The following is a 20,291-nucleotide window of genomic DNA, read 5'->3' as shown; positions in this document are numbered from 1 at the left end:
GTCCCCTTTTAGGTGAATTCACAGCGTTTAAATAGTGCTGCAAATCCTACAACTCCATCCCTTGTCAGTTTTTACGACGTCTTGTGTTCCTACGGTGGGTTCATCCATAACACAGAAAAGGACTAGTTTTCAAAGAATGTGCTGTTTTTCTTCCTCTTTACCCGAAGAGCTACAGCCTCAATGGAATTGCTTTAAAATAAAAAGATCTCTGCAGGGTGTCATTGCTGAATTTACAAAAATGTCATAAACATCACATAGGACAACTCGATAATGCAGCGTTCAACAAAAAACGACTGGCGTGAGACACCAATGCCTGGTCACTGAAAAAAAGATTGTGAAGGGGGATAAAAAAAAATTCCCCAAGAAGGTTGAATGGGGTTGGGATGAATTATATTGGAGCACAAGCCCCGCCCTCACTCCGCCCCTGGAGGGGAAGAACAAACAGCATTGGCCAATCAGAAAACAGGGTCCATATTTGGACTAGTGGCATGGAATGATGGAAAAATTGGCATAAGAGCAAGGACGTCAAGTTGCCGTTGTGAAGAGGTGCTGGATATCAGGAGATAACTTGAATGATATTTAGAAACTTTCTCTTGCAACGAGTTTGTTACGTATAACGTTGCCTGTGGCTGGAGTTGCTAATAATAATAAAAGATTCTACAGGGTCATACGTTGTAGATAAACAGACCCAGTATTTTTTTGTTTTGTTTTTTGTTACAGGCAGTTTGTGAGGTAGGGTAAATGAAGCAACCATTGAAAAGACCTCTTTTTTATAAATATATTCTAAAATATTCTGTAGGTTCTTTGCTTTTAATTTTTTGTCAAGGCAAACTCTAGTATCTTTTATTTTACGTCACATCCCCATGTATGCCCCACGCAAAGAAGCCTGGGTAAATGTTTTTAGACTCTTTCGGTTCGGCACAAATTCCATCAGACATTTCCAAGGTGGGCAAAATCAAAGCTGTTTCTGTGCTTCTAGAGAATGTGATTTAGTTTTATTTTGTTTTGCCACATAATAGTTGCTGACGTCATGTTTCTGAATAAGTCAAAGGTCATATTTGAAGTTTCTTGTAGAAAAAACCCACTGTATAAAGCAAACACGAAGCCTTGTTTCAGATGTGGGTGTATTTCAGATGTATTTCTGTACTTTTCACTACAAATTTATGCTTAACTGTTGTTAGTAGAAGCCATTCCTTTGAGGCCATAATGGTTAACTGATGTTTTTTTTGTGTTTTTTTGAGATTTCATTCATCCACAAGTCATGTGACTCTTTGGACCTTGCACCGCTGGATTCATTCCAAAATGTTTGTTCACGGGTCATAGGTTTTTTTTGTTGTTGTTTTTTTGTTGTTTTCATATAGTTTTTCTTGTGTTATAGACAGGCAGGCCTGCAAAGTTACATTAATTTATATTGCTTTAATTTTATTACTTTTTGTTCGGTGTTGTTTCAAACTCTGGGAGAGGTGTTTGTGTGTATATGTGTGTATATATATATATATATATATATATATATATATATATACACATTTATTTTCTCTCACCCATTCTGTGATTTGCTGAAATGGACATTAAGCAGTGTGTCTGTGCACTTTGTATAAATGACTGATGCAGATAAGCAATTTTGCCTTTTTAAAGACTTATTATATTTTGTCATATGAAGAGGTTAAAGCATGGTTACCGGATTGCAAAATGAATGAAAATTGATTTCAAAAGCAGGCAGGGCCATAGGACACTAAAAACCAAAGCTTAAGCCAACCTTCTAACGTCATCTGTGTCCACCTTCGCCATTGACAGAGAACGGTTTTCTGGATCTTCGACCAAATCGATTCACCCTATGATTCAAACTGGCTTCCTCTGTTCCTGCTCGCAAAGTGCGACAAAGCGGCGGCTCTTTGTTTCACGTTGGTCCAAAGACTTCTGCGTCAACCCTCTAGCATAGCTTTGGGCTGTAGTGACACTAGCACTGTGTAGCCCTGAAGTTCGCCTAGACACTGTGGACGGTGGAAGTGCCCTCGTAGGAATGCTTTTCATTATTTCGGCCTCTTCGTATTGAAAAAAAGTGGCTCCACCTCCTTTTCTTTTTTCTTGTACGAAATGACGCATTTTTGCTTTCGGCTCCACAAAATGCTTGATGTTGCACATATAACTGAGGCTCTGCGCTTGGTTCACCACTCGTGCTCTGTTACAAAAGAGAGGACACGCGCTCCATCTTCTTGCTTCTGTTGAGATGGATTTATTTATTTATTTTGAGTCTCTTTTTATTTTTATAAGGATGATGCTCTGTGAATTGGTTCTGCCACTTAAACTTGCCATTAAGGAGAGAGGAGCTCCATGAATCCTGTTGGTTGTGACAGTGGTCACTGTTTTCACATGTATAGTTTCTGACAAGACATTTGAATGGACTTGTTCTCAGATTAAGCTGGCAAACTTATCATGGGTTGCGTATGGAGATAGTAGAGGTGTATTTTAAGAGTGCTGTATTTATTTTCTATGGGAATGTTACTGAAGAAGTCTTGACTTGCGAAGGACTGATCCTTCTTTATTCTGGAATACTTGGGGACGTACTTGATTACAATTCGGTGAGGTATCCTCTAAAACCATTAGTCTTTCACTACCCAAAAACCCATTTTATTTTTGTTTTTTAAAGCCTTCACCAAAAACGTCCATATCACATTCCTTTCTGTTGCCTTGCCTGCACTTTAAACCCCCACCCCAGTGCAAGTTCATTCAAGTGAAAACTATCATACAAATGTTTGGGAGACTCTTTTCATCTGTAAATAGCTGTATAAAGGAAGTACTGTCCGTTTGCTAGGAGGCATGGAGATAAAAAAACAAAACAATGAAATGACTTCAAATGTTTCAACTTAAGAAATGACAACGGTTAAGAAAAGACATTTTGATAGATGAAATTCTGAGAAAATATTTCTGTGTAAAAATATTTAAGACTGTATTATATAAAAGGAAAAAGAGCTTAATGTATTTGTTGTGAATATGAAAACTGATATATTAAAGAAGTGCATGAAAACTGTAATGCTTTTGTGCGTTTATTTTCATTTAATTTGAAATTCAATGTGAAGCACTGCTTGCTTTTACAAGCTGTCACATTTAACACCGATCTTGACACTGTTTTCACCCATATACTAGCTTTTTTTGGCTAACAAAGTGTTATCTGACTTTTAAGAAATATTTTCTGTAAAGTGATTTTAGAAAGTTTGAGGAGTGGCCTTTCTCTCACTAGTTCTGCCCACTCTTTTCTTACTTGGCCCCTCCAGATGCTTTGTTTCAGTCCTTAAGAAGAGATGCTTTGTCACTTTTATGTAGGTTAGGTTACCGAACAGATGATCTCATCGCTTAAGTAACACACAAACTTTGTCTTTTTTATCTAAAGATGAAAAAAGGGTTTTTTTTGTATTTTGGAAGCTACTGAAAACTAAATGCTTGCTGCAACATCCATGGGTAAGTAAATACAAGTCTAAATTCAATTTGAATATATTTATCATTTTCTTGTTCATTTTCCAGATTTGATGTATTATTTAGTGTCTGATATATTCATGGTGCATGTATGATAAACCTTAGCAAATCACTATACTGTATTTCATATATAAATGTTGTATCTGGATATTTTTTTCTCAAAACCTGAATATAGTGCAACACTGCTTTATTTAAAAGTAAAACATGATTTGAGTTCTCAACTTTTCAGGATTTGTGACTGGATCCTGCATATCTCCATCTCTTTCAGACGAATGTGGGATGTCCAGTTTCATCTCTGTCAGGAATAAAAAAAAGTCAAAATGAACACAAGGTATCAGTATAAATAAAATGTTACTGCACTCATTAATCCATCAGTATACGGTTTTAGATTTCTGAAAAGTGATTTGTGTTGTATGTTAAAAGCTTGAAGTATTACAAATCACAATTTAGTTTGTTGATGCATGTCTTTTTTTCATGTAAACCTCAGAGCGCTCCCTGGCAAATGCACAGCGGCGTCAGAGAATGACCCTGCGTGCACTGGACGCACAGTATAAGCGGGACCTGGCCGGGGTACAGGGTGGACAGCAAGTGTTGAGAAGATCCCTGGACCACCTCGGCAGCCGAAGTGCTGTCAACAGACCTTTGGCCCTGCCTTCAACCTCCCCTTCCTCCTCAAACCAACCCAAGCGGGCACCCTTGCAGTCCTGCTGCCCAAACCACATTGTGTGCTCGAGCTGCATTAATCTGGACATTTACTGAACAACAAACTGTATTTTGTAACACAGGAACACATTTTTACTGAATATTTTAAATAAATCTGTGGCCCATTTATATCAGTACTCAATGGAATCGGAAGGTTTGATACTAGTTTTATGGTTTGAAGCAGTTATTATCCTAAAGAGTTTCATGTTATAGCATCCTGGGAAATGTACTGACCTGTCACAGTTGCAGATTCAGGGGCTCCGCCCCCTTGCATGAGTTTGACCTGCTACCTGCCTGTAGAGCCTGTGAAATACACATTTAGCAAAGCATTATCTTCCAAATGCAAGTTTTTTCATGTCACACAAAATAGCAGATGTATTTTACAACAAAATGTTCATAAGAAAATAAAGTTTCTATTTTATTTTTTAAAAGAGTTGCATTGTTACATAAATCACACTTTTGTTTTTCTACTGTCAGTTTAAAAGTTACAAGTTTTTTTGTAATGATTAGTAATGCTTTTCATTACCTTTTCTCTGTCATACTATAAAAAACAAAATAAAAAAATCATACATCTCAAAGTTGTGTTAATGGTCATTCATTTTAATTAATTAGATACTTATTTTAGTTGACTATGGTATGACTATGATTTTTTTTAATTGATTAGAATAATACTTTTCACTTTAATTTTGGAACAATGTTCCACTTGTCATGACAAATACAGAGCACTGGGCGTCTCTCTCGTCCTGATATGAGGCTCAAGTTGAGATGAGCATTGATGAAGTCTGTAGGACTCTCCAGCAGTGGATACTGAATTGTTTTAGTTGAAAGGATGCAGATTTAATCATAAGCACATGGATTAGCGGATTTTTTTTATTGGGTAGCTGTGACCATCACTAATACACATAAGAGCTCATGGAGACAGGTTCGAGTCCAACTTCAATTCTGTCAACAAATGCAGTCCATTTACACACAGTTATTGTGCTAGGAATTATTAATTAATTTAAGTTCTTAAAACTGACCAAGCTTGAAAACTAGTTTATTAGTATTACATTACCACAAAAAAAACACAAAAAAACAACAACAAAAAACAGCTTTGTGGTTCAGAGGCTAACTTTTTGATTTCCCAACATTAAAGTCTGAATTCAAATGCCACATTTCCTAATGTTTCCATGTAACAAAAATAACCCCTTCAAGCTCAGTGGAGTGAGACAAAGCCTTGTAGTTTTACATGCCAGCCTTGATGATGTGTTGTTTAAACCTGAGTCTTTGCAGAACAAAACTACAACAGAGACCTCTTCAAATCCCACAGATGCAGTAATTATTTACCTTTCTTGACAAAAAAAATCACACATGACCCAAAAACAAGCCATGCTTCATGAGAACTTCTGTGGTGCAGTGGATAATCATTTGCCTTCAAACATGAGAGTCTGTGTTCAAACCCCAAACTGCTGACTTTTCCATCAAATGAAACAAAACTCTCAATAAAAACCCATCCATAACACCCTTAAACTCAACAGGTTCAGTTGATAAAGCATTGGGCTTTAATCAAGGAGACCCGAGTTCAAATCCCATTCTTGCTTGTTAAATTGTTGTCATTATATCAAACAAAGTTGCCAAAACACCAACCCTCAGTGTGAAAGCCACAGTGGTGCAAATGGCTAAACACACGTTCTCGGCTGATAGGTTGCACTGGAGATGTGGGTTCAATCCCCACCTCAGCATGATTTATTGTAAAATCACAGGCGTCATCCAGGTGAAAAGTCAAATATAAGTTCCAGCACATGTCTCAGCAAGAGATCTGTGGCTCACAGGTAGAGCACTGCCTCATGGTTTCAGAGGTTGCTGGTTCGATCCCAGCCGGATCTCCGCGATACGAGTGAATGGTGTATGTGTGAAGGGCCGGGGATGTTTCGGGTCCCCCCCCGAACCCCGTCACAATGTCCAGCAGGGGTTATGCTTCTTGATACAATGAAAAAAAAAATTTAGTTGACTAAAAATGTTGGCGCGCCGTCCCTTCCCCACCTATTTAGGTTCCCATCATTTGCTTTGTAAAGGGGTGACCCTCCAAAAAGAAAATGATGGTAACCTACATGTTTAGTGCCAAACAACAACATTCACACGTTAGAAGTCTTACCTGTCCATCAGCAGAAGTCCATCATTACAGTGAATGTCTGTCCACACGTCCCAGAGCTCTGCTTCTGATGACTGGACGCTCCAAACACATCCATTATTCTGTAGAGGAAACACAAACACAAACATTACTACATACTGAAGAACTAAAACATCACAATTTCATGTCTAAACAATAGTTAAATGTTATCGATTACATAAATGAAAGTCCTAAAGCTGTACAGAGTAAAAAAATATAATACAGAGTAAGAATGCTGTATCAATAATAATATTTTGGTTCAATCTACTGTTCTTTTAATTAAAGGGATAGTTCACTTTGAAATTCATTTTTGGTATGTTTTAGCTTACCTCAAGGGCATCCAAGATGTAGGTGTCTTTTTTTCCGCAGTAGTTTCAATTTTGATATTTTTAGGTCAAACCGTTCTTGTCTGTCAGTCATATAATGCAGGTCTATAGTCACTGTCTCAAAGAGCATGCACAGAGTCCAAATTAAAACAATTCCCCGTCGTCCAAATTAAACAATTCCCCATCGTAATTCCCCATCCCCATAGATATATACACTAGATGTCGCCTTAAAGACATTCGTTCAATGAACTGCCGTAGACAAGGCGACATCTAGTGTGTATATATCTATGCACCAGTCTGCGTACACGTCAGATCAGATCACTTGGACATGGCTGTGTATAAGTGGTAAAAACTAGTGATCGACCGATATTGATTTTTTATAACCGATACCGATACCGATTATTTGCATGTTTATGTGCCGATTACCGATATGCAGAACCGATATTTATTCACTGTTATACTTCTGTTTTTGACACAATTATTACAACACAAATGAACTGAACAAACAATTTTATTTATAACAATCACTCCCTCCTTGCATACATAAAAAACTTTATATTTATACACAAATAAATAGAGGGGTCTGAGTCCAAAAAATAAAGTGCATTGTTACTAAGTGTCTTTGTTTAAAAATAAAAGCTTTGATGAGGTAAAAAATAAAGCACAAAAATTATTCTAACATATATTCAAAGATAGTTGAGTGATGTATCTTTAAGTGGTTCCACATGTTGGAGGTATTTTTTGTATTGTATTTTGTATTGAAATGTAATTCATTTTAAACAGTTTTAGAAGGTTTATATGTGCCATTTAATAGGTTTAAAGAGTGAGGAATAATTCACTGGGTAATATTAATTCACTGAATAATATTAGCTGGAATATAACATTATCAGGAAAGTAACAAACAAAACAGCATATTTGCATTTTCCAACTAGTATGTTATTAATTATTAATAATGTTTTTGTCGGTCTAGATCATGAAATCCTTTCTGACAAAGTGCTGTTTATCTAGGCCTATGCGTTTACACAGAACTATATAACTTACTCAACCGCGATCGCGCGTGGAGATAATAAATAATTAATTTCCACAGAGCGGTATTTATTTAGATTTGTATTAGCGAAATAATGGTTATGCAGTAAATGATAATATAATTTAGGTTGTTTAAACGAGATAATCTTGTCAAAAGTTTCATGCAGTAGCCGTGCTTGAGCATTCCTGGTCATCAACCCAGTGAGTGCGCAGCAATATGAACAAACTTTTTTTTTTCGAGACTATATAAACAGCACTTTGTCAGTTGACATTTCATGATCTATTCTAGATTGAATCTAGATCATGAAATGCCAACTGACAAAGTGCTGTTTATCTATGCATTTATTTTACACAGAACTCAACCGCGATCGCGCGTGGAGATAATAAATAATTAATTTCCACAAAGCGGTATATTTAGATGTGTAACGTTATTAGCGAAATAATTGCTATGTAGTAAATAATATAATCTAGGATGTTTAAACAAGATAATCTTGTCAAAAGTTTCATTCAGTGGCCGTGAGCATCCTGATCATCAACCCAGTGAGTGCTCAGCAATATGAACGAACTTTTTTCTCGAGACTAATGGTGAGCAAATACAACTGATAGAGAATTAAATTCAGTGCTTTTATTTTCAACATGCACTCATTCATGTCTGTTTTATTTAATTCATGTAAAGTTACGTCTTTATTGGGGCAGGACATGACGGATTACGCTACGTGACTCCATGAGTTCGTCTCAATTTTTTAGAACCAAGCTGCATAAATAAACTAGGCTATATCAGGCATTCATGTCTCAAATCTCATTTCTGCATGTCTGTTATGTTAAATAAAGTTGAAAAATTAAAGCAAAGCAAGCAGAACATATGTTTTACCTGTGCACAGAGTTGTTGTTGACTGATCTCCTCAGACGCGGGCTGCAATGGCGGAATTCTCAAAACGGCCACAAGATGGCGCCGTTTATCGGCGAATCCGATATTACAAAACCGATACCCGATTATGGGAAAATGCTTAAATATCGGTAAAAATATCGGTAAACCGATACATCGGTCGATCACTAGTAAAAACGATATAAATACTGTTCGTTTTCTCACACAAACCGCTCGTTTCGTGTCTTAGGCCATCAATGTGTACTTACGATGGGGAATTGTTTAATTTGGACGACGGGGAATTGTTTTAATTTGGACTCTGTGCTTGTGTTTTGAGACAGTGACCATCGACCTGCATTATATGACTGACAGACAAGAACGGTTTGACCTAAAAATATCAAAATTGAAACTACTGCGGAAAAAAAGACACCTACATCTTGGATGCCCTTGAGGTAAGCTAAAACATACCAAAAATGTATTTCAAAGTGAACTATCCCTTTAAGCTGCTGTCTTACAGGCCACAGAACTACAGGAACATAAGAAATAGAAACAAACACACAAACACCCTCCTTCAGTTGTGAGTGCTGACCAAAAAAGAACAACCAGATGTTTTTTTTTGTTGTTCAATGCAATTTTGACATTATTCTGAACTTTTAAGGTAATGATGAGGTTTAATTCACCATTAACAATTAATAAAGAAAAATAAGATCACAAATCTAAGTGTCAACGGGTCATAGGTAGTTATTTAATAGATTATAGGTAATAGATTATTACCTAAGGTTAGACTGCAACAAAAGAAACAAACATGATTCTTACTTCATAATATGAATATCAGAGGGCGATTCATTCAAAGATTATAAAGCCATTGCAAAACAACTGATTCATTCGTGATTCTAAAAGTCTGACAGTGAGTTCAACAAGAGAGCAGAATGTAAACAAAGTCTGTGATAAAACTTCATAGAGGATGACCTTCATTATTTATAGCCTTCATAACTGTCAAATAACAAGACTTAACGTTAGAGACCACAACAAAATGAACGTTTAGTGCGTTTTAGTTCATGTTCGTTCATTTTATAGTCACAATAAATGCAACATTCAATCATCACAATATGAATCTAAATAAACTGGCATGAGCCCTGCTGTGAAATATCAGAAGAAAGCAACAACACAGAACTACTTAAAAACTTAAATAATGACTTAAGAGCACAGAATAATGACTTAAAGTCTTAATAAGATAATGCAAGAGAAAAGCACTTTATCTGTAGAGTTTACTTACATGACAGTTGAGTCGCTCGCGTGACATCTTTGCTTCCTGAACTTTATCGCAGCGTGTGTCGGATTTGTTTGTTTATGGGCTGCAATATGTGTTGTTGAGTGACATTAAAATACTGTCACCGGCAGTTTATATAGTTTAAACGGTGTGCACATGTTGTGGCCACTGTAACAAGCGTCATGTTGTCAAGCATCAGAAGCTGTCAGACTGAACCATTTTCTTCTTTTTGTAAGTTTTTTTATTTTGTATGTTTAAAGTAGCTGTTTGTCTGTCTATAGTTATTTATAATGATATGCATCATGTTTGTTCACAGTTAAAGTACAATGCCCTCGTTTTGTTTAAGCAGTTTTTATAATAAAGCATGATTGGGTATTTGAAACATAGGACAGATCAAGACAATTCATTACTATTATTATTAAAAAAATTATCAAAATGACTGTATAAATCTATAAACCAATGCAATGGCTGATATTACGAGTAAAAAGTTGTGTCTATTTACCTATTTACTGATTAAAGGGTAACTAAACCCTAAACCAACTTTTTTTAGTTAATGATCTGTAAGAATGGGGCTTTATTAGTGATGTTCATTGATTCAAGTCGTTTTTTTGACATTTGTGTTTAAAGTGTTTAAATTTGACAAAATATGGTGTAAAAACGTCTGAGTGCTGCCCTCTTCAGGTTAAACAGTGGCTACTGCAGTTAAATTTTCCTATTGGAAGTTGTGGTACCCTCTGACGTCAGAGGGTACCAGCTAACCACGCCCTTGCCTGCAGAGAGATACGTCACAGATGCACGCCCCCTCTCCACTGGGCTCTGCCTACTTTTCCAGCATTTTTCAAATATTGCCAGTGGGTGGAGTCAGGCTCTGACCAGGGGTTTAGTTACCCTTTAAACAGGCACAGGCTGAGATCAGATCAGAATAGTGTGTCAGCTGCTCCCCCTTGTGGACAATAAGTGTATCAGCAATAATATATGAAAACAGCAGATGTAGGAGGACATGGGTTTTAAACACTTGCACATGGTAAAAGCTCTGTCGCTTTCAAGTCGTGTAGTAGAGAATTAATTTAATTGGAAAAGTACCTAAATTGCCCCCCTAAGGGTAGAAATCCACGGACATATATACATTTACACATGGCACATAAATTATAGTAATACATCAGTAAGTTCCGAAGTTGATATTCAGTCCAACAGCAATGGGACTTTTGTGTCTGAGTTCCAGACAAACTGTCAGATTATTGCTGGAGATTTTATTGATCGAGACGCCAGTAGTTGGCGATAAAGTGACATTCATTCAGTAACGAAACAAGTGAGTAACTCAAGAATCATTCATTCAACTGATTTGTTCAAAACATGATTAATTTAGCCATTGCGGGCAGAGAATGTGGCTCTATGAGCTAGAGATGATTTTAGATAGCATTTAAACACAGTTAAACAACCTGAAATTTGAATTTCTATTAAGTATAATATAGGTCAATGCAAATTATTGCAGAAATGTTTGGCCATGGAGACAAGTAATCTGCAAACAGGTCATGGATGATAAATTATTTGTCCTAAAATTTGTTTTACTGACTAAATACAGCATTAATGGGATCATGCACTTTCAAATCAATGCAACATCTGCTATATAACCTCTTGATTTTTTTTTTCTTATTAGATGACTTCTGTTGCAATGGATCTACAGTGATGACTGTTTGTAGAGCTCAACTCCAGTCCTGGGAACCACAGTGCTGCACATTTTGTTTTGTCTCTCTTATTTAATAGCAGTTTTAGTTCATGCAGCTCTGAAAACGTGTTGATGATTTGAATCAGATCAGATGTATTAAATAAGGGAGACAAAAATGTGCAGTGCTGGAGCAGGACCAAGAAATACAGGTTTGCATGAGAACTGAATCATGGGAGGAGGATGAGTGTGTCATCTCTGGGTGGAGGAAGGTGGTTCTTCACCATATCCTCACTGATGAAGCCTTACTTGTACTCACAACCTACCTCATGAAGTTGATTATTGGCCTGTCCCAATACCCACACTTGCAGTCTTGGCCACTTGACAGGAAGTTAAATGTACAAGACTCTCCTGGGTCTAATAAATGCCAAAGCCCTTAATGGACACTAAATTCACATTATCTCTAATACCACATTAGAGCGATATTTAAAGCATATCCCATCATACATCATGGAACTCAATAGCCCAAAATCTCAAGATGTTGAGAAAAACTTTAATTAGATGTTACATAAAATTTGCTTTGGTAAAGTGCACATTTTGTTGGTGTTTTTTTAAACGTCTGCAACTGCTTTTTAATACTAGAAGCATCACAATTACTAAATGTGTTGTCTGTTACATAGGGACGACTGAACAGACATTTAAAAGTTTATTTTAAAAAGTGCTAAGTATTGCAAATGTTATTAAAGCTCTGTAAAAACTTTACTTAATTTTACACCCCTATGATGTAAGTGTGCCCCATTGAATAAGAAAAATTCCACACACACGATTGGGCCAAATACAGGAAATACATCAGACTCAAGTGTTGGTATTGGGACAGGCCCTATTTTAGTATGTCACCTTCTGATGATGTCTGTTTGAACTTCAGTCACCTAAACTGAGGTTTATTTGCCTAAACAGCATGTGGAAAAACAAGACGTTCTTACCGCTCACAGTTTAGAACGTGTCGGGTGATTGTCCATGACCTCTTCTAACCCGGAGCGTAGGAGAATGTCTTTTTCTCTCTGTTCGAGAACACAAAAAAGGTAGTGAGTGGGAAAGTGGGTATAATTCTTTGTTTTAAATAATTAAGTTGACGACACCTGCTGGTCAGGTAAATATAATAAGAATGCAGTGCAAACATGTATTGACACCTTTTACAAACCGATTACAGATGTTTCCATTGTTATTAAATAAATGTACAAATCATTAAATCCCATTAAATATGAAGTGTGAAGTGTTGTATTAATTTGTAAGGCTTGTTCTGTGTGTTTTTAGGAGGGCTTGGCTAATCAGGCCAGTAAAATACAATTAACTTTCACCCTCCATTTTTCTACACACGATCAAACAAACGATTGGTAAAAGTTTCAAAGCTGCATAAAGCAGTGTTACATATAAGAGCTGTAGACTCACCGGTGTTAGAGTCCCGACATGTCTTGATCACACTCCCTTCCTTTCCCATCTCTGCTCTGCTGTCCTATAAATAAAAAACAAAAAACATTAAAAAGTTGCTCAAATACAGTCGAAACATTGAAATGGATTCATACAAATAAACACAAAATAATGCTAGAAATGATTAGGTGAATCATATTTGTAAACCTGCAACAATTGACAGCTTGGAAAACAAAGATGCAAAAAAATGTAAACGTCTAAGAAATGTCTAGACAAAAATCGTTTACCTTTCTTAACAACACAAATTCACACATGACCCAAAAACAAGCCATGCCTCATCAGAACTTCTGTGGATCATCAATTGCTTTCAAACATGAAAGTCTGGGTTCAAATCCCAAACTGCTGACTTTTCCATCAAATAAAACAAAACTGTCAATAAAAACCCATCCATAACACCTTTCAACTCAACAGACTCAGTGGTTCAGTTGATAAAGCATTGGGCTTTAATCAAGGAGACCCGAGTTCAAAACCTATTCTTGCTTGTGTTAAATTGTTGTGATTATATCAAACAAAGTTGCCAAAACACCAAATCTCAGTGTGAAAGCCACAGTGGTGCAAATGGTTAAACACACGTTCTCGGCTGATAGGTTGCACTGGAGACGTGAGTTCAATCCCCACCTCAGCATGATTTATTATAAAATCAAAGGCATTTCACCAGGTGAAAAGTGAAATGTAAGTTCCTGAACATAGCACAGCACAGCACAACACAACACAACACAACACAACACAACACAAGATCTGTGGCTCACAGGTAAGAGCGCTGCCTCACGGTCTCAGAAGTTGCTGGTTTGATTCCAGCCAATCACACAACTGCTGCCTTTTCCATTAAATAAAACAAAACTCTCAATGAAAATTCATCCTTTAACTAAACAGACTCAGTGGCTCAGTTGATAAAGCGTTGGGCTTTAATCAAGGAGACCCGAGTTCAAATCTCACTCATTGCTTATGTTAAATTGTTGTGATTATATCAAACAAAGTGGCCAAAACACCAACTCTCAATGTGAAAGCCACAGTGGCGCAAGTGGCTAAACACATGTTAGTTGGGGACAAGGTTGTGTTGGAAGCATGGGTTCAAACCCCACCTCAAGATTATTTATTATAAAATCACAGGCCTCATCCAGATGAAAAGTCAAATATAAGTTCCAGCACATGTCTCAGCAAGAGATCTGTGGCTCACAGGTAAGAGCGCTGCCTCATGGTTTCAGAGGTTGCTGGTTCAATCCCAGCCGGATCTCCGCGATACGAGTGAATGGTGTATGTGTGAAAGGGCGGGGATGTTTCGGGTCCCCCCCCGAACCCCGTCACAATGTCCAGCAGGGGTTATGCTTCTTGATACAATGAAAAAAATTTAGCTGTCTAAAAATGTTGGCCCGCCGTCCCTTCCCCACCTATTTAGGTTCCCATCATTTGCTTTGTAAAGGGGTGACCCTCCAAAAAGAAAATGATGGTAACCTACATGTTTAGCGCCAAACAACAACATTCACACGTTAGAAGTCTTACCTGTCCATCAGCAGAAGTCCATCATTACAGTGAATGTCTGTCCACACGTCCCAGAGCTCTGCTTCTGATGACTGGACGCTCCAAACACATCCATTATTCTGTAGAGGAAACACAAACACAAACATTACTACATACTGAAGAACTAAAGCATCAAAGTTAGTCTATATAATAGTTAGGCTAAATGTAATTGACTACATAAATTGAAGTCCTAAAGCTGTACAGTGTAAAATATATAATACAGAGTATGAATGCTGAATTAATAATAATATTATGGTTCAATCTACTGTCCTTATAATTAATCTGCTGTCTTACAGGCCACAGAACTACAGGAACATAAGAAATAGAAACAAACAAACAAACATAAACACATAAATAGAGGAAACATAAACACAAACATTAGCCTACTACATATAGTATATCTAAAACATTCAAATTAAGTTAGTCTAAATAAATGTAAACTGACTACAAAAAAAAAAAAATCTTAAAGCTGTGTGAAAATATGTTGCAAAGTTTAGGAAAATGATTTGTTCTCAGTTTAAATGATGTTATTATTTGAATTACAGTTTTACAGGCTACAAAAGGATAAAAACACTGAATATAATAAGGGGAAAAAATTATTGATGCTTAAAATTTTTTATTGTAAAGCCCGCAAGTGGAGTTATAACTTTGAGATGAAACCTTCCTTCAAACCACAGTAATCCTAAAAGACATGTTCCCTGCGCATGGACTGATCCCTGACATACACTACACACACACCAGCTGATTCTATTAACAAGCATCAATCCACTAGATTATTACATACAGTAAGACAACTAACAACAACACGATTCCTTATTATTCTACTTCATACATGTAACAAGAGATTCATTTGTTTATCTAAAGTTCTGACAATGAGTTCAGCAAGAGTGAAGGTTGTAAACAAAGTCATCTCATGATGCTATTAATTCAATTACTGTCTTACAGGCCACTTATGAAAACCCTGAACACACAGAACGAAAAACTAACTCCCCATTCAAAGAAAGCCAGACTTACAAAACATCAGAACAATATTAGAAATGCTATGCAAAGGAAACCAATTGCAAAGTGTCTAGTCACTGCTCTTTACTTTGTTTCATGCTTGTAGTAATATTATGACATTTTAATTAAAATACCATTTTAAAGGCAGTGTTTTCCTCTCATATCTCAGTCATAACAGGAAGTAGAAGAAGAAAAGCATGAAGCAACAGGAGAACATCAGAGCTTCACACAAGACAAGACACAACTCCTGCTGACTCTCACATACATCCAGAAAACACTGCAATATCAACTGAGTCCTTCTTATTCCACTTTATAGTGTGAATATCAGAGGGCGATTCATTCAAATATTAAAAAGGTAACGCTACAACAACTAGAGATTGACTTGCATTATATAGTGCGTGCAAGTCAATTGACAATAGAAATTGACTTAATGCTAAAAGTTACTTACAGGTGAGTCTTCTGTCATACTCGGTTCCCTCATTTTATCCGTCTGTGTGTCGGTTTTATTTGCAGTTGAGCTGGAATATGTGCTGTTAAAGTGACATTAAGAGCTGTCATCTTCTCATCTGCAGGATCTGCACGTGTTGTTGTGTTTGTCATCAAGCGTCATGTTGTCAAGCAGCAGAAGTGTCAGACTGAAGGAGAACCCCGCTTCTGCCGCCTAGTGGAGCGGATGAAGAACTGCACTTTACTGTCGGATTATAGTGGCGAGATCACATCTGAGATTTTGAATCTGAAGCAGCAACAGAATGTTTCAATCCCACAGATGCATTGGCCTTTTACAAGCTCTGTGGCGCAGAAAATAATGGTTTGCCTTTGAATGAGAAAGCCTGGTCTTGTGTGTGTGTGTGTGTGTGCGTGTGTGTGTGTGTGTGTGTGTGTGTGTGTGTGTGTGTGTGTGTGTGTGTGTGTGTGTGTATTTTAACAGAAGAACAGAGAGGACAGAAGAAAAATCGAATAGACTCGGTTTGCGGTGGTGTAGTGTACACAAATCACCACAGGAGGGCGAAACTATTTTAATTTTATAAGACTATATTTGCAGCGGTGTAATACACACAAATCACCACAGGAGGGCGAAACAATTTTACTTTTATTAGACTCGATTTGATTTGGTGTAATTCACACAAATCGCCACAGGAGGGCGAAACTATTTTAATCTTATGAGACTCGATCTGAAGCAGTGTAGTTTACACAAATCACCACAGGAGGGCGAAACAATTTTAATTTTATAAGACTAGATTTGTAGAGGTTTAATTCACACAAATCACCACAGGAGGGCGAAACAATTTTATAAGACTAGATTTGCAGAGGTTTAATTCACACAAATTGCCACAGGAGGGCGAAACAATTAAATTTTTACGACACTCGATTTTCTGCAGTGTACTTCACACAAATCGCCACCGGAGGGCGAAACAATTTTAATTTTATAAGACTAGATTTGCAGCGGTGTAATTCACACAACTCAACATTGTAGGGCGAAACAATTTTAATTTTATAAGATTCGATTTGCTACAGTGTACTTCACACAAATCACCACAGGAGGGCAATCTCTTTTAAGTTCATTAGACTCGGTTTGTAGCGGTGTAATTCACACAAATCACCACAGGAGGGCGAATTTTAGATTTACTTTTTTGCATATTTATTTATTTAGAAAGACAATAGGACACAACAAAATTCACACACAGATACTGATACAGTTGATACAACGAATAACTTAAATAATAACAATACATTTATTACAGCGTATATTTAGCGAATATATCAGTGCGCATATTTCAATGTCAAATAGTAATTCACACATCCTCCTATAGAAATAAAAAACATTTCTATAAGAATAGATCTGGTTTTCTCATAACTGAATAATAAATCTAAAGAAATACTTCACAAGATTTATTGTGTGTTTATTTCTGGACTGAGTACTCAATAAATTATCAATCAATGATGATCATCTTTTACCCAGCTTAAACATACGCTAAGATAAACTTTAAATCTAAAACAACATCATTGCATCACAATCTCTGTGGCTCAGCGGATAGTTGTCTCCCTTACCAACCAGAAAGTCCTGGTTCAAATCCCACATTTGTTTAAGTTATTCATCATTTAACACAAAGCTCTTGATAAAACATGTTCAAAATCACTCACCGTCTCAGTGGCTCAGGAGATAAAGAGCTGTGTTTCAATCATAGCATCCTGAGTTCAAATCCCACTATTGCTGACTTTCAATTGTTCTCATTAGACAAGGTGTCCTGAAAAGCAATTATTGTCACAAAATCCATGATGGGCAAGTGGATAAACACACACTCTCTGAGGACAAGGCTGTGATGAAGACACGGGTTCAAATCTCACTTTAACTGCTTTATTGGAAACTCTCAGGTTAACAGTGAAATATAAGTTCCAGCACATGTCTCAGTAAGAGATCTGTGGCTCACAGGTAAGAGCGCTGCCTCATGGTTTCAGAGGTTGCTGGTTCAATCCCAGCCAGATCTCCGCGAAATGAGTGAATGTGGTGTGTGTGTGAGTGGCGCGCCCAAAGGAGGGGGATACCAGAACGGTCTCCCCCCGGAGCTTCCGTCACAGTCACCAGCAGGGGTTATACTTTTGGACAGACAAAAAAAAAAAAATTATTTCTCCCCCCTCGTCCCTTTCCCACCCACTTAGGTTCTCATCATTTGCTTTTCAAAGGGGAGGCCCTTCAAAAAGAAAATGATGGGAACCTACATGTTTAAGCACAGTAAAACACACATATACATTACCTGTCCATCAGCAGAAGTCCATCATTACAGCCAGTGTCTGTCCACACGTCCCAGAGCTCTGCTTCTGATGACTGGATGTGATGGACCAAACAACATTCCTTCTGTGAGGAAAGACATAAATAAAAAAAGACATTACTCCATATTCTACATCTCAAATGAGAATGTGAAAGTTAAACTATAACCGGACGGTAATTTTTACTCATGTGAATGTCTGTAAAAAATAAAGTGCATGACACCTCAGTGATAAAACGATTTATTGATAGTGGAGCCGATTTTTACACGGACGGCAATGAAATCCCAGACTAACCCCTGTAAATGTTGAAAATACCTTACGACCCAATGAGAAACAATTACCGTCTGATTAGGGCTTTTGTCTAAAGACTAGTTAATAGATGGAAATGGAATAAATTGAAAGCCTAAAGCTGTACAATGTTAAAAAATATATATATTACTGATTATATTATACCTCTTCAGTAATGCTGTATCAACAATAATCTATTAATTCAATTAAAATTAAGAGGAGACTTTAAACGCGAGTAATGCTAAAAGACTGGTTTAATGGTTTTAGCCTGGTTCTGGACTGTATATATGACATTAGAAGAAAAGCACTGCAGCTCTACAAAACCATGAAGCTGCAGACATACACTACACACACCAACTATTTCTATTAACAAACTGGATTATTATATACAGTACGACAACTAACAACAACAGAGACAAACCCCACTATTCCCCATTATTCTACTTCATTACACATACATAGTGAGTTCAGCAAGAGAGCAGGTTGTAAACAAAGTCTGTCACGAAGCCTCAAGTTGTTTCAAACCTGTATGAATTTCTTTTTTCTGCTGAACACAAAAGAAGATATTTTGAAAAATGTCTGTAACCAAACAGTTGATGGACCCCAATGACTTCCATAGTAGGAAAAAAAAATACTATGGAAGTCAATGGGGTCCATACACTGTTTGGTTACAGACATTTTTCAAAATATCTTCTTTTGTGTTCAGCAGAAAAAAGAAATTCATACAGGTTTGAAACAACTTGAGGGTGAGTAAATGATGACAGAATTTTCATTTTTGGGTGAACTATCCCTTTAATAGATTATAGGTAATAGATTATTTTATTAATCAGTTAGACTGCAACAACAGAAACAAACATGATTCTTACTTCATAATATGAATATCAGAGGGCGATTCATTCAAAGATTATAAAGCCATTGCAAAACAACTGATTCATTCGTTATCCTAAAAGTCTGACAGTGAGTTCAACAAGAGAGCAGAATGTAAACAAAGTCTGTGATAAAACTTCATAGAGGATGACCTTCATTATTTATAGCCTTCATAACTGTCAAATAACAAGACTGAACGTTAAAGACCACAACAAAATGAACGTTTAGTGCGTTTTAGTTCATGTTCGTTCATTTTATAGTCACAATAAATGTAACATTCAGTCATCACAATATGAATCTAAATAAACTGGCATGAGCCCTGCTATGAAATATCAGAAGAAAGCAACAACACAGAACTACTTAAAAACTTAAATAATGACTTAAGAGCACAGAATAATGACTTAAAGTCTTATTAAGATGATGCAAGAGAAAAGCACTTTATCTGTAGAGTTTACTTACATGACAGTTGAGTCGCTCGCGTGACATCTTTGCTTCCTGAACTTTATCGCAGCGTGTGTCGGATTTGTTTGTTTATGGGCTGCAATACGTGTTGTTGAGTGACATTAAAATACTGTCATCTGGAGTTTATATAGTTTAAACGGTGTGCACGTGTTGTGGCCACTGTAACAAGCGTCATGTTGTCAAGCATCAGAAACTGTCAGACTGAACCTGAAACTCGTTGACGCCGCCTAGAGGAGCGGATGGAAAACTGCATTTCAGTTTCGACCAAGCTGATTCAAAGTTGTATCAAATTAGGTCACTGACTATCAGTGTTGGAGTAACGCGTTACAAAAGTAATGCATTACAGTAACATATTACTTTTTGCTGTAACGCAGTAGTGTAAGGCATTACTAGTCAATTTTCAGTAATATTTTACTCGGTATGTTCAGAAA

General features: G+C 36.8%; 1 protein-coding gene and 1 long non-coding RNA gene across 4 annotated transcripts in view; one reads left to right on the top strand and one right to left on the bottom strand.

Moving 5' to 3' along the window:
• braf (B-Raf proto-oncogene, serine/threonine kinase) overlaps window positions 1-3,031 on the top strand; it is an 18,751-nt gene extending 15,720 nt beyond the window's left edge. For both annotated transcript variants that reach the window (XM_082168542.1, XM_082168543.1), the window contains one exon: window positions 13-3,031. In XM_082168542.1, coding sequence (XP_082024668.1) covers window positions 13-35 — 23 coding nt within the window. In that variant the 3' untranslated portion in view covers window positions 36-3,031. The remainder of the gene's footprint in view (window positions 1-12) is intronic.
• The window catches only part of LOC309498059, a 26,604-nt gene extending 6,313 nt beyond the window's left edge, over window positions 1-20,291 (bottom strand). Inside the window, exons 1-6 of one of the 2 annotated variants that reach the window (XR_014205833.1) lie at window positions 19,858-20,291; window positions 14,461-14,558; window positions 12,922-12,985; window positions 12,456-12,533; window positions 6,308-6,405; window positions 3,694-4,476 (exon numbers count right to left, since the gene is read on the bottom strand). This is a non-coding gene — a long non-coding RNA (uncharacterized lncRNA). Of the gene's footprint in view, window positions 1-3,431; window positions 4,477-6,307; window positions 6,406-12,455; window positions 12,534-12,921; window positions 12,986-14,460; window positions 14,559-19,857 lie in introns of those variants that run through there. The other variant, XR_014205834.1, reaches the window with a different exon arrangement.

This window comes from Leuciscus leuciscus (assembly GCF_965113295.1).
Source record: "Leuciscus leuciscus genome assembly, chromosome: 4".
Lineage (NCBI taxonomy): Eukaryota > Metazoa > Chordata > Actinopteri > Cypriniformes > Leuciscidae > Leuciscus > Leuciscus leuciscus.
Note: the sequence above shows the minus strand (reverse complement) of the source record. Positions and strands in the feature narration are given on the sequence as shown.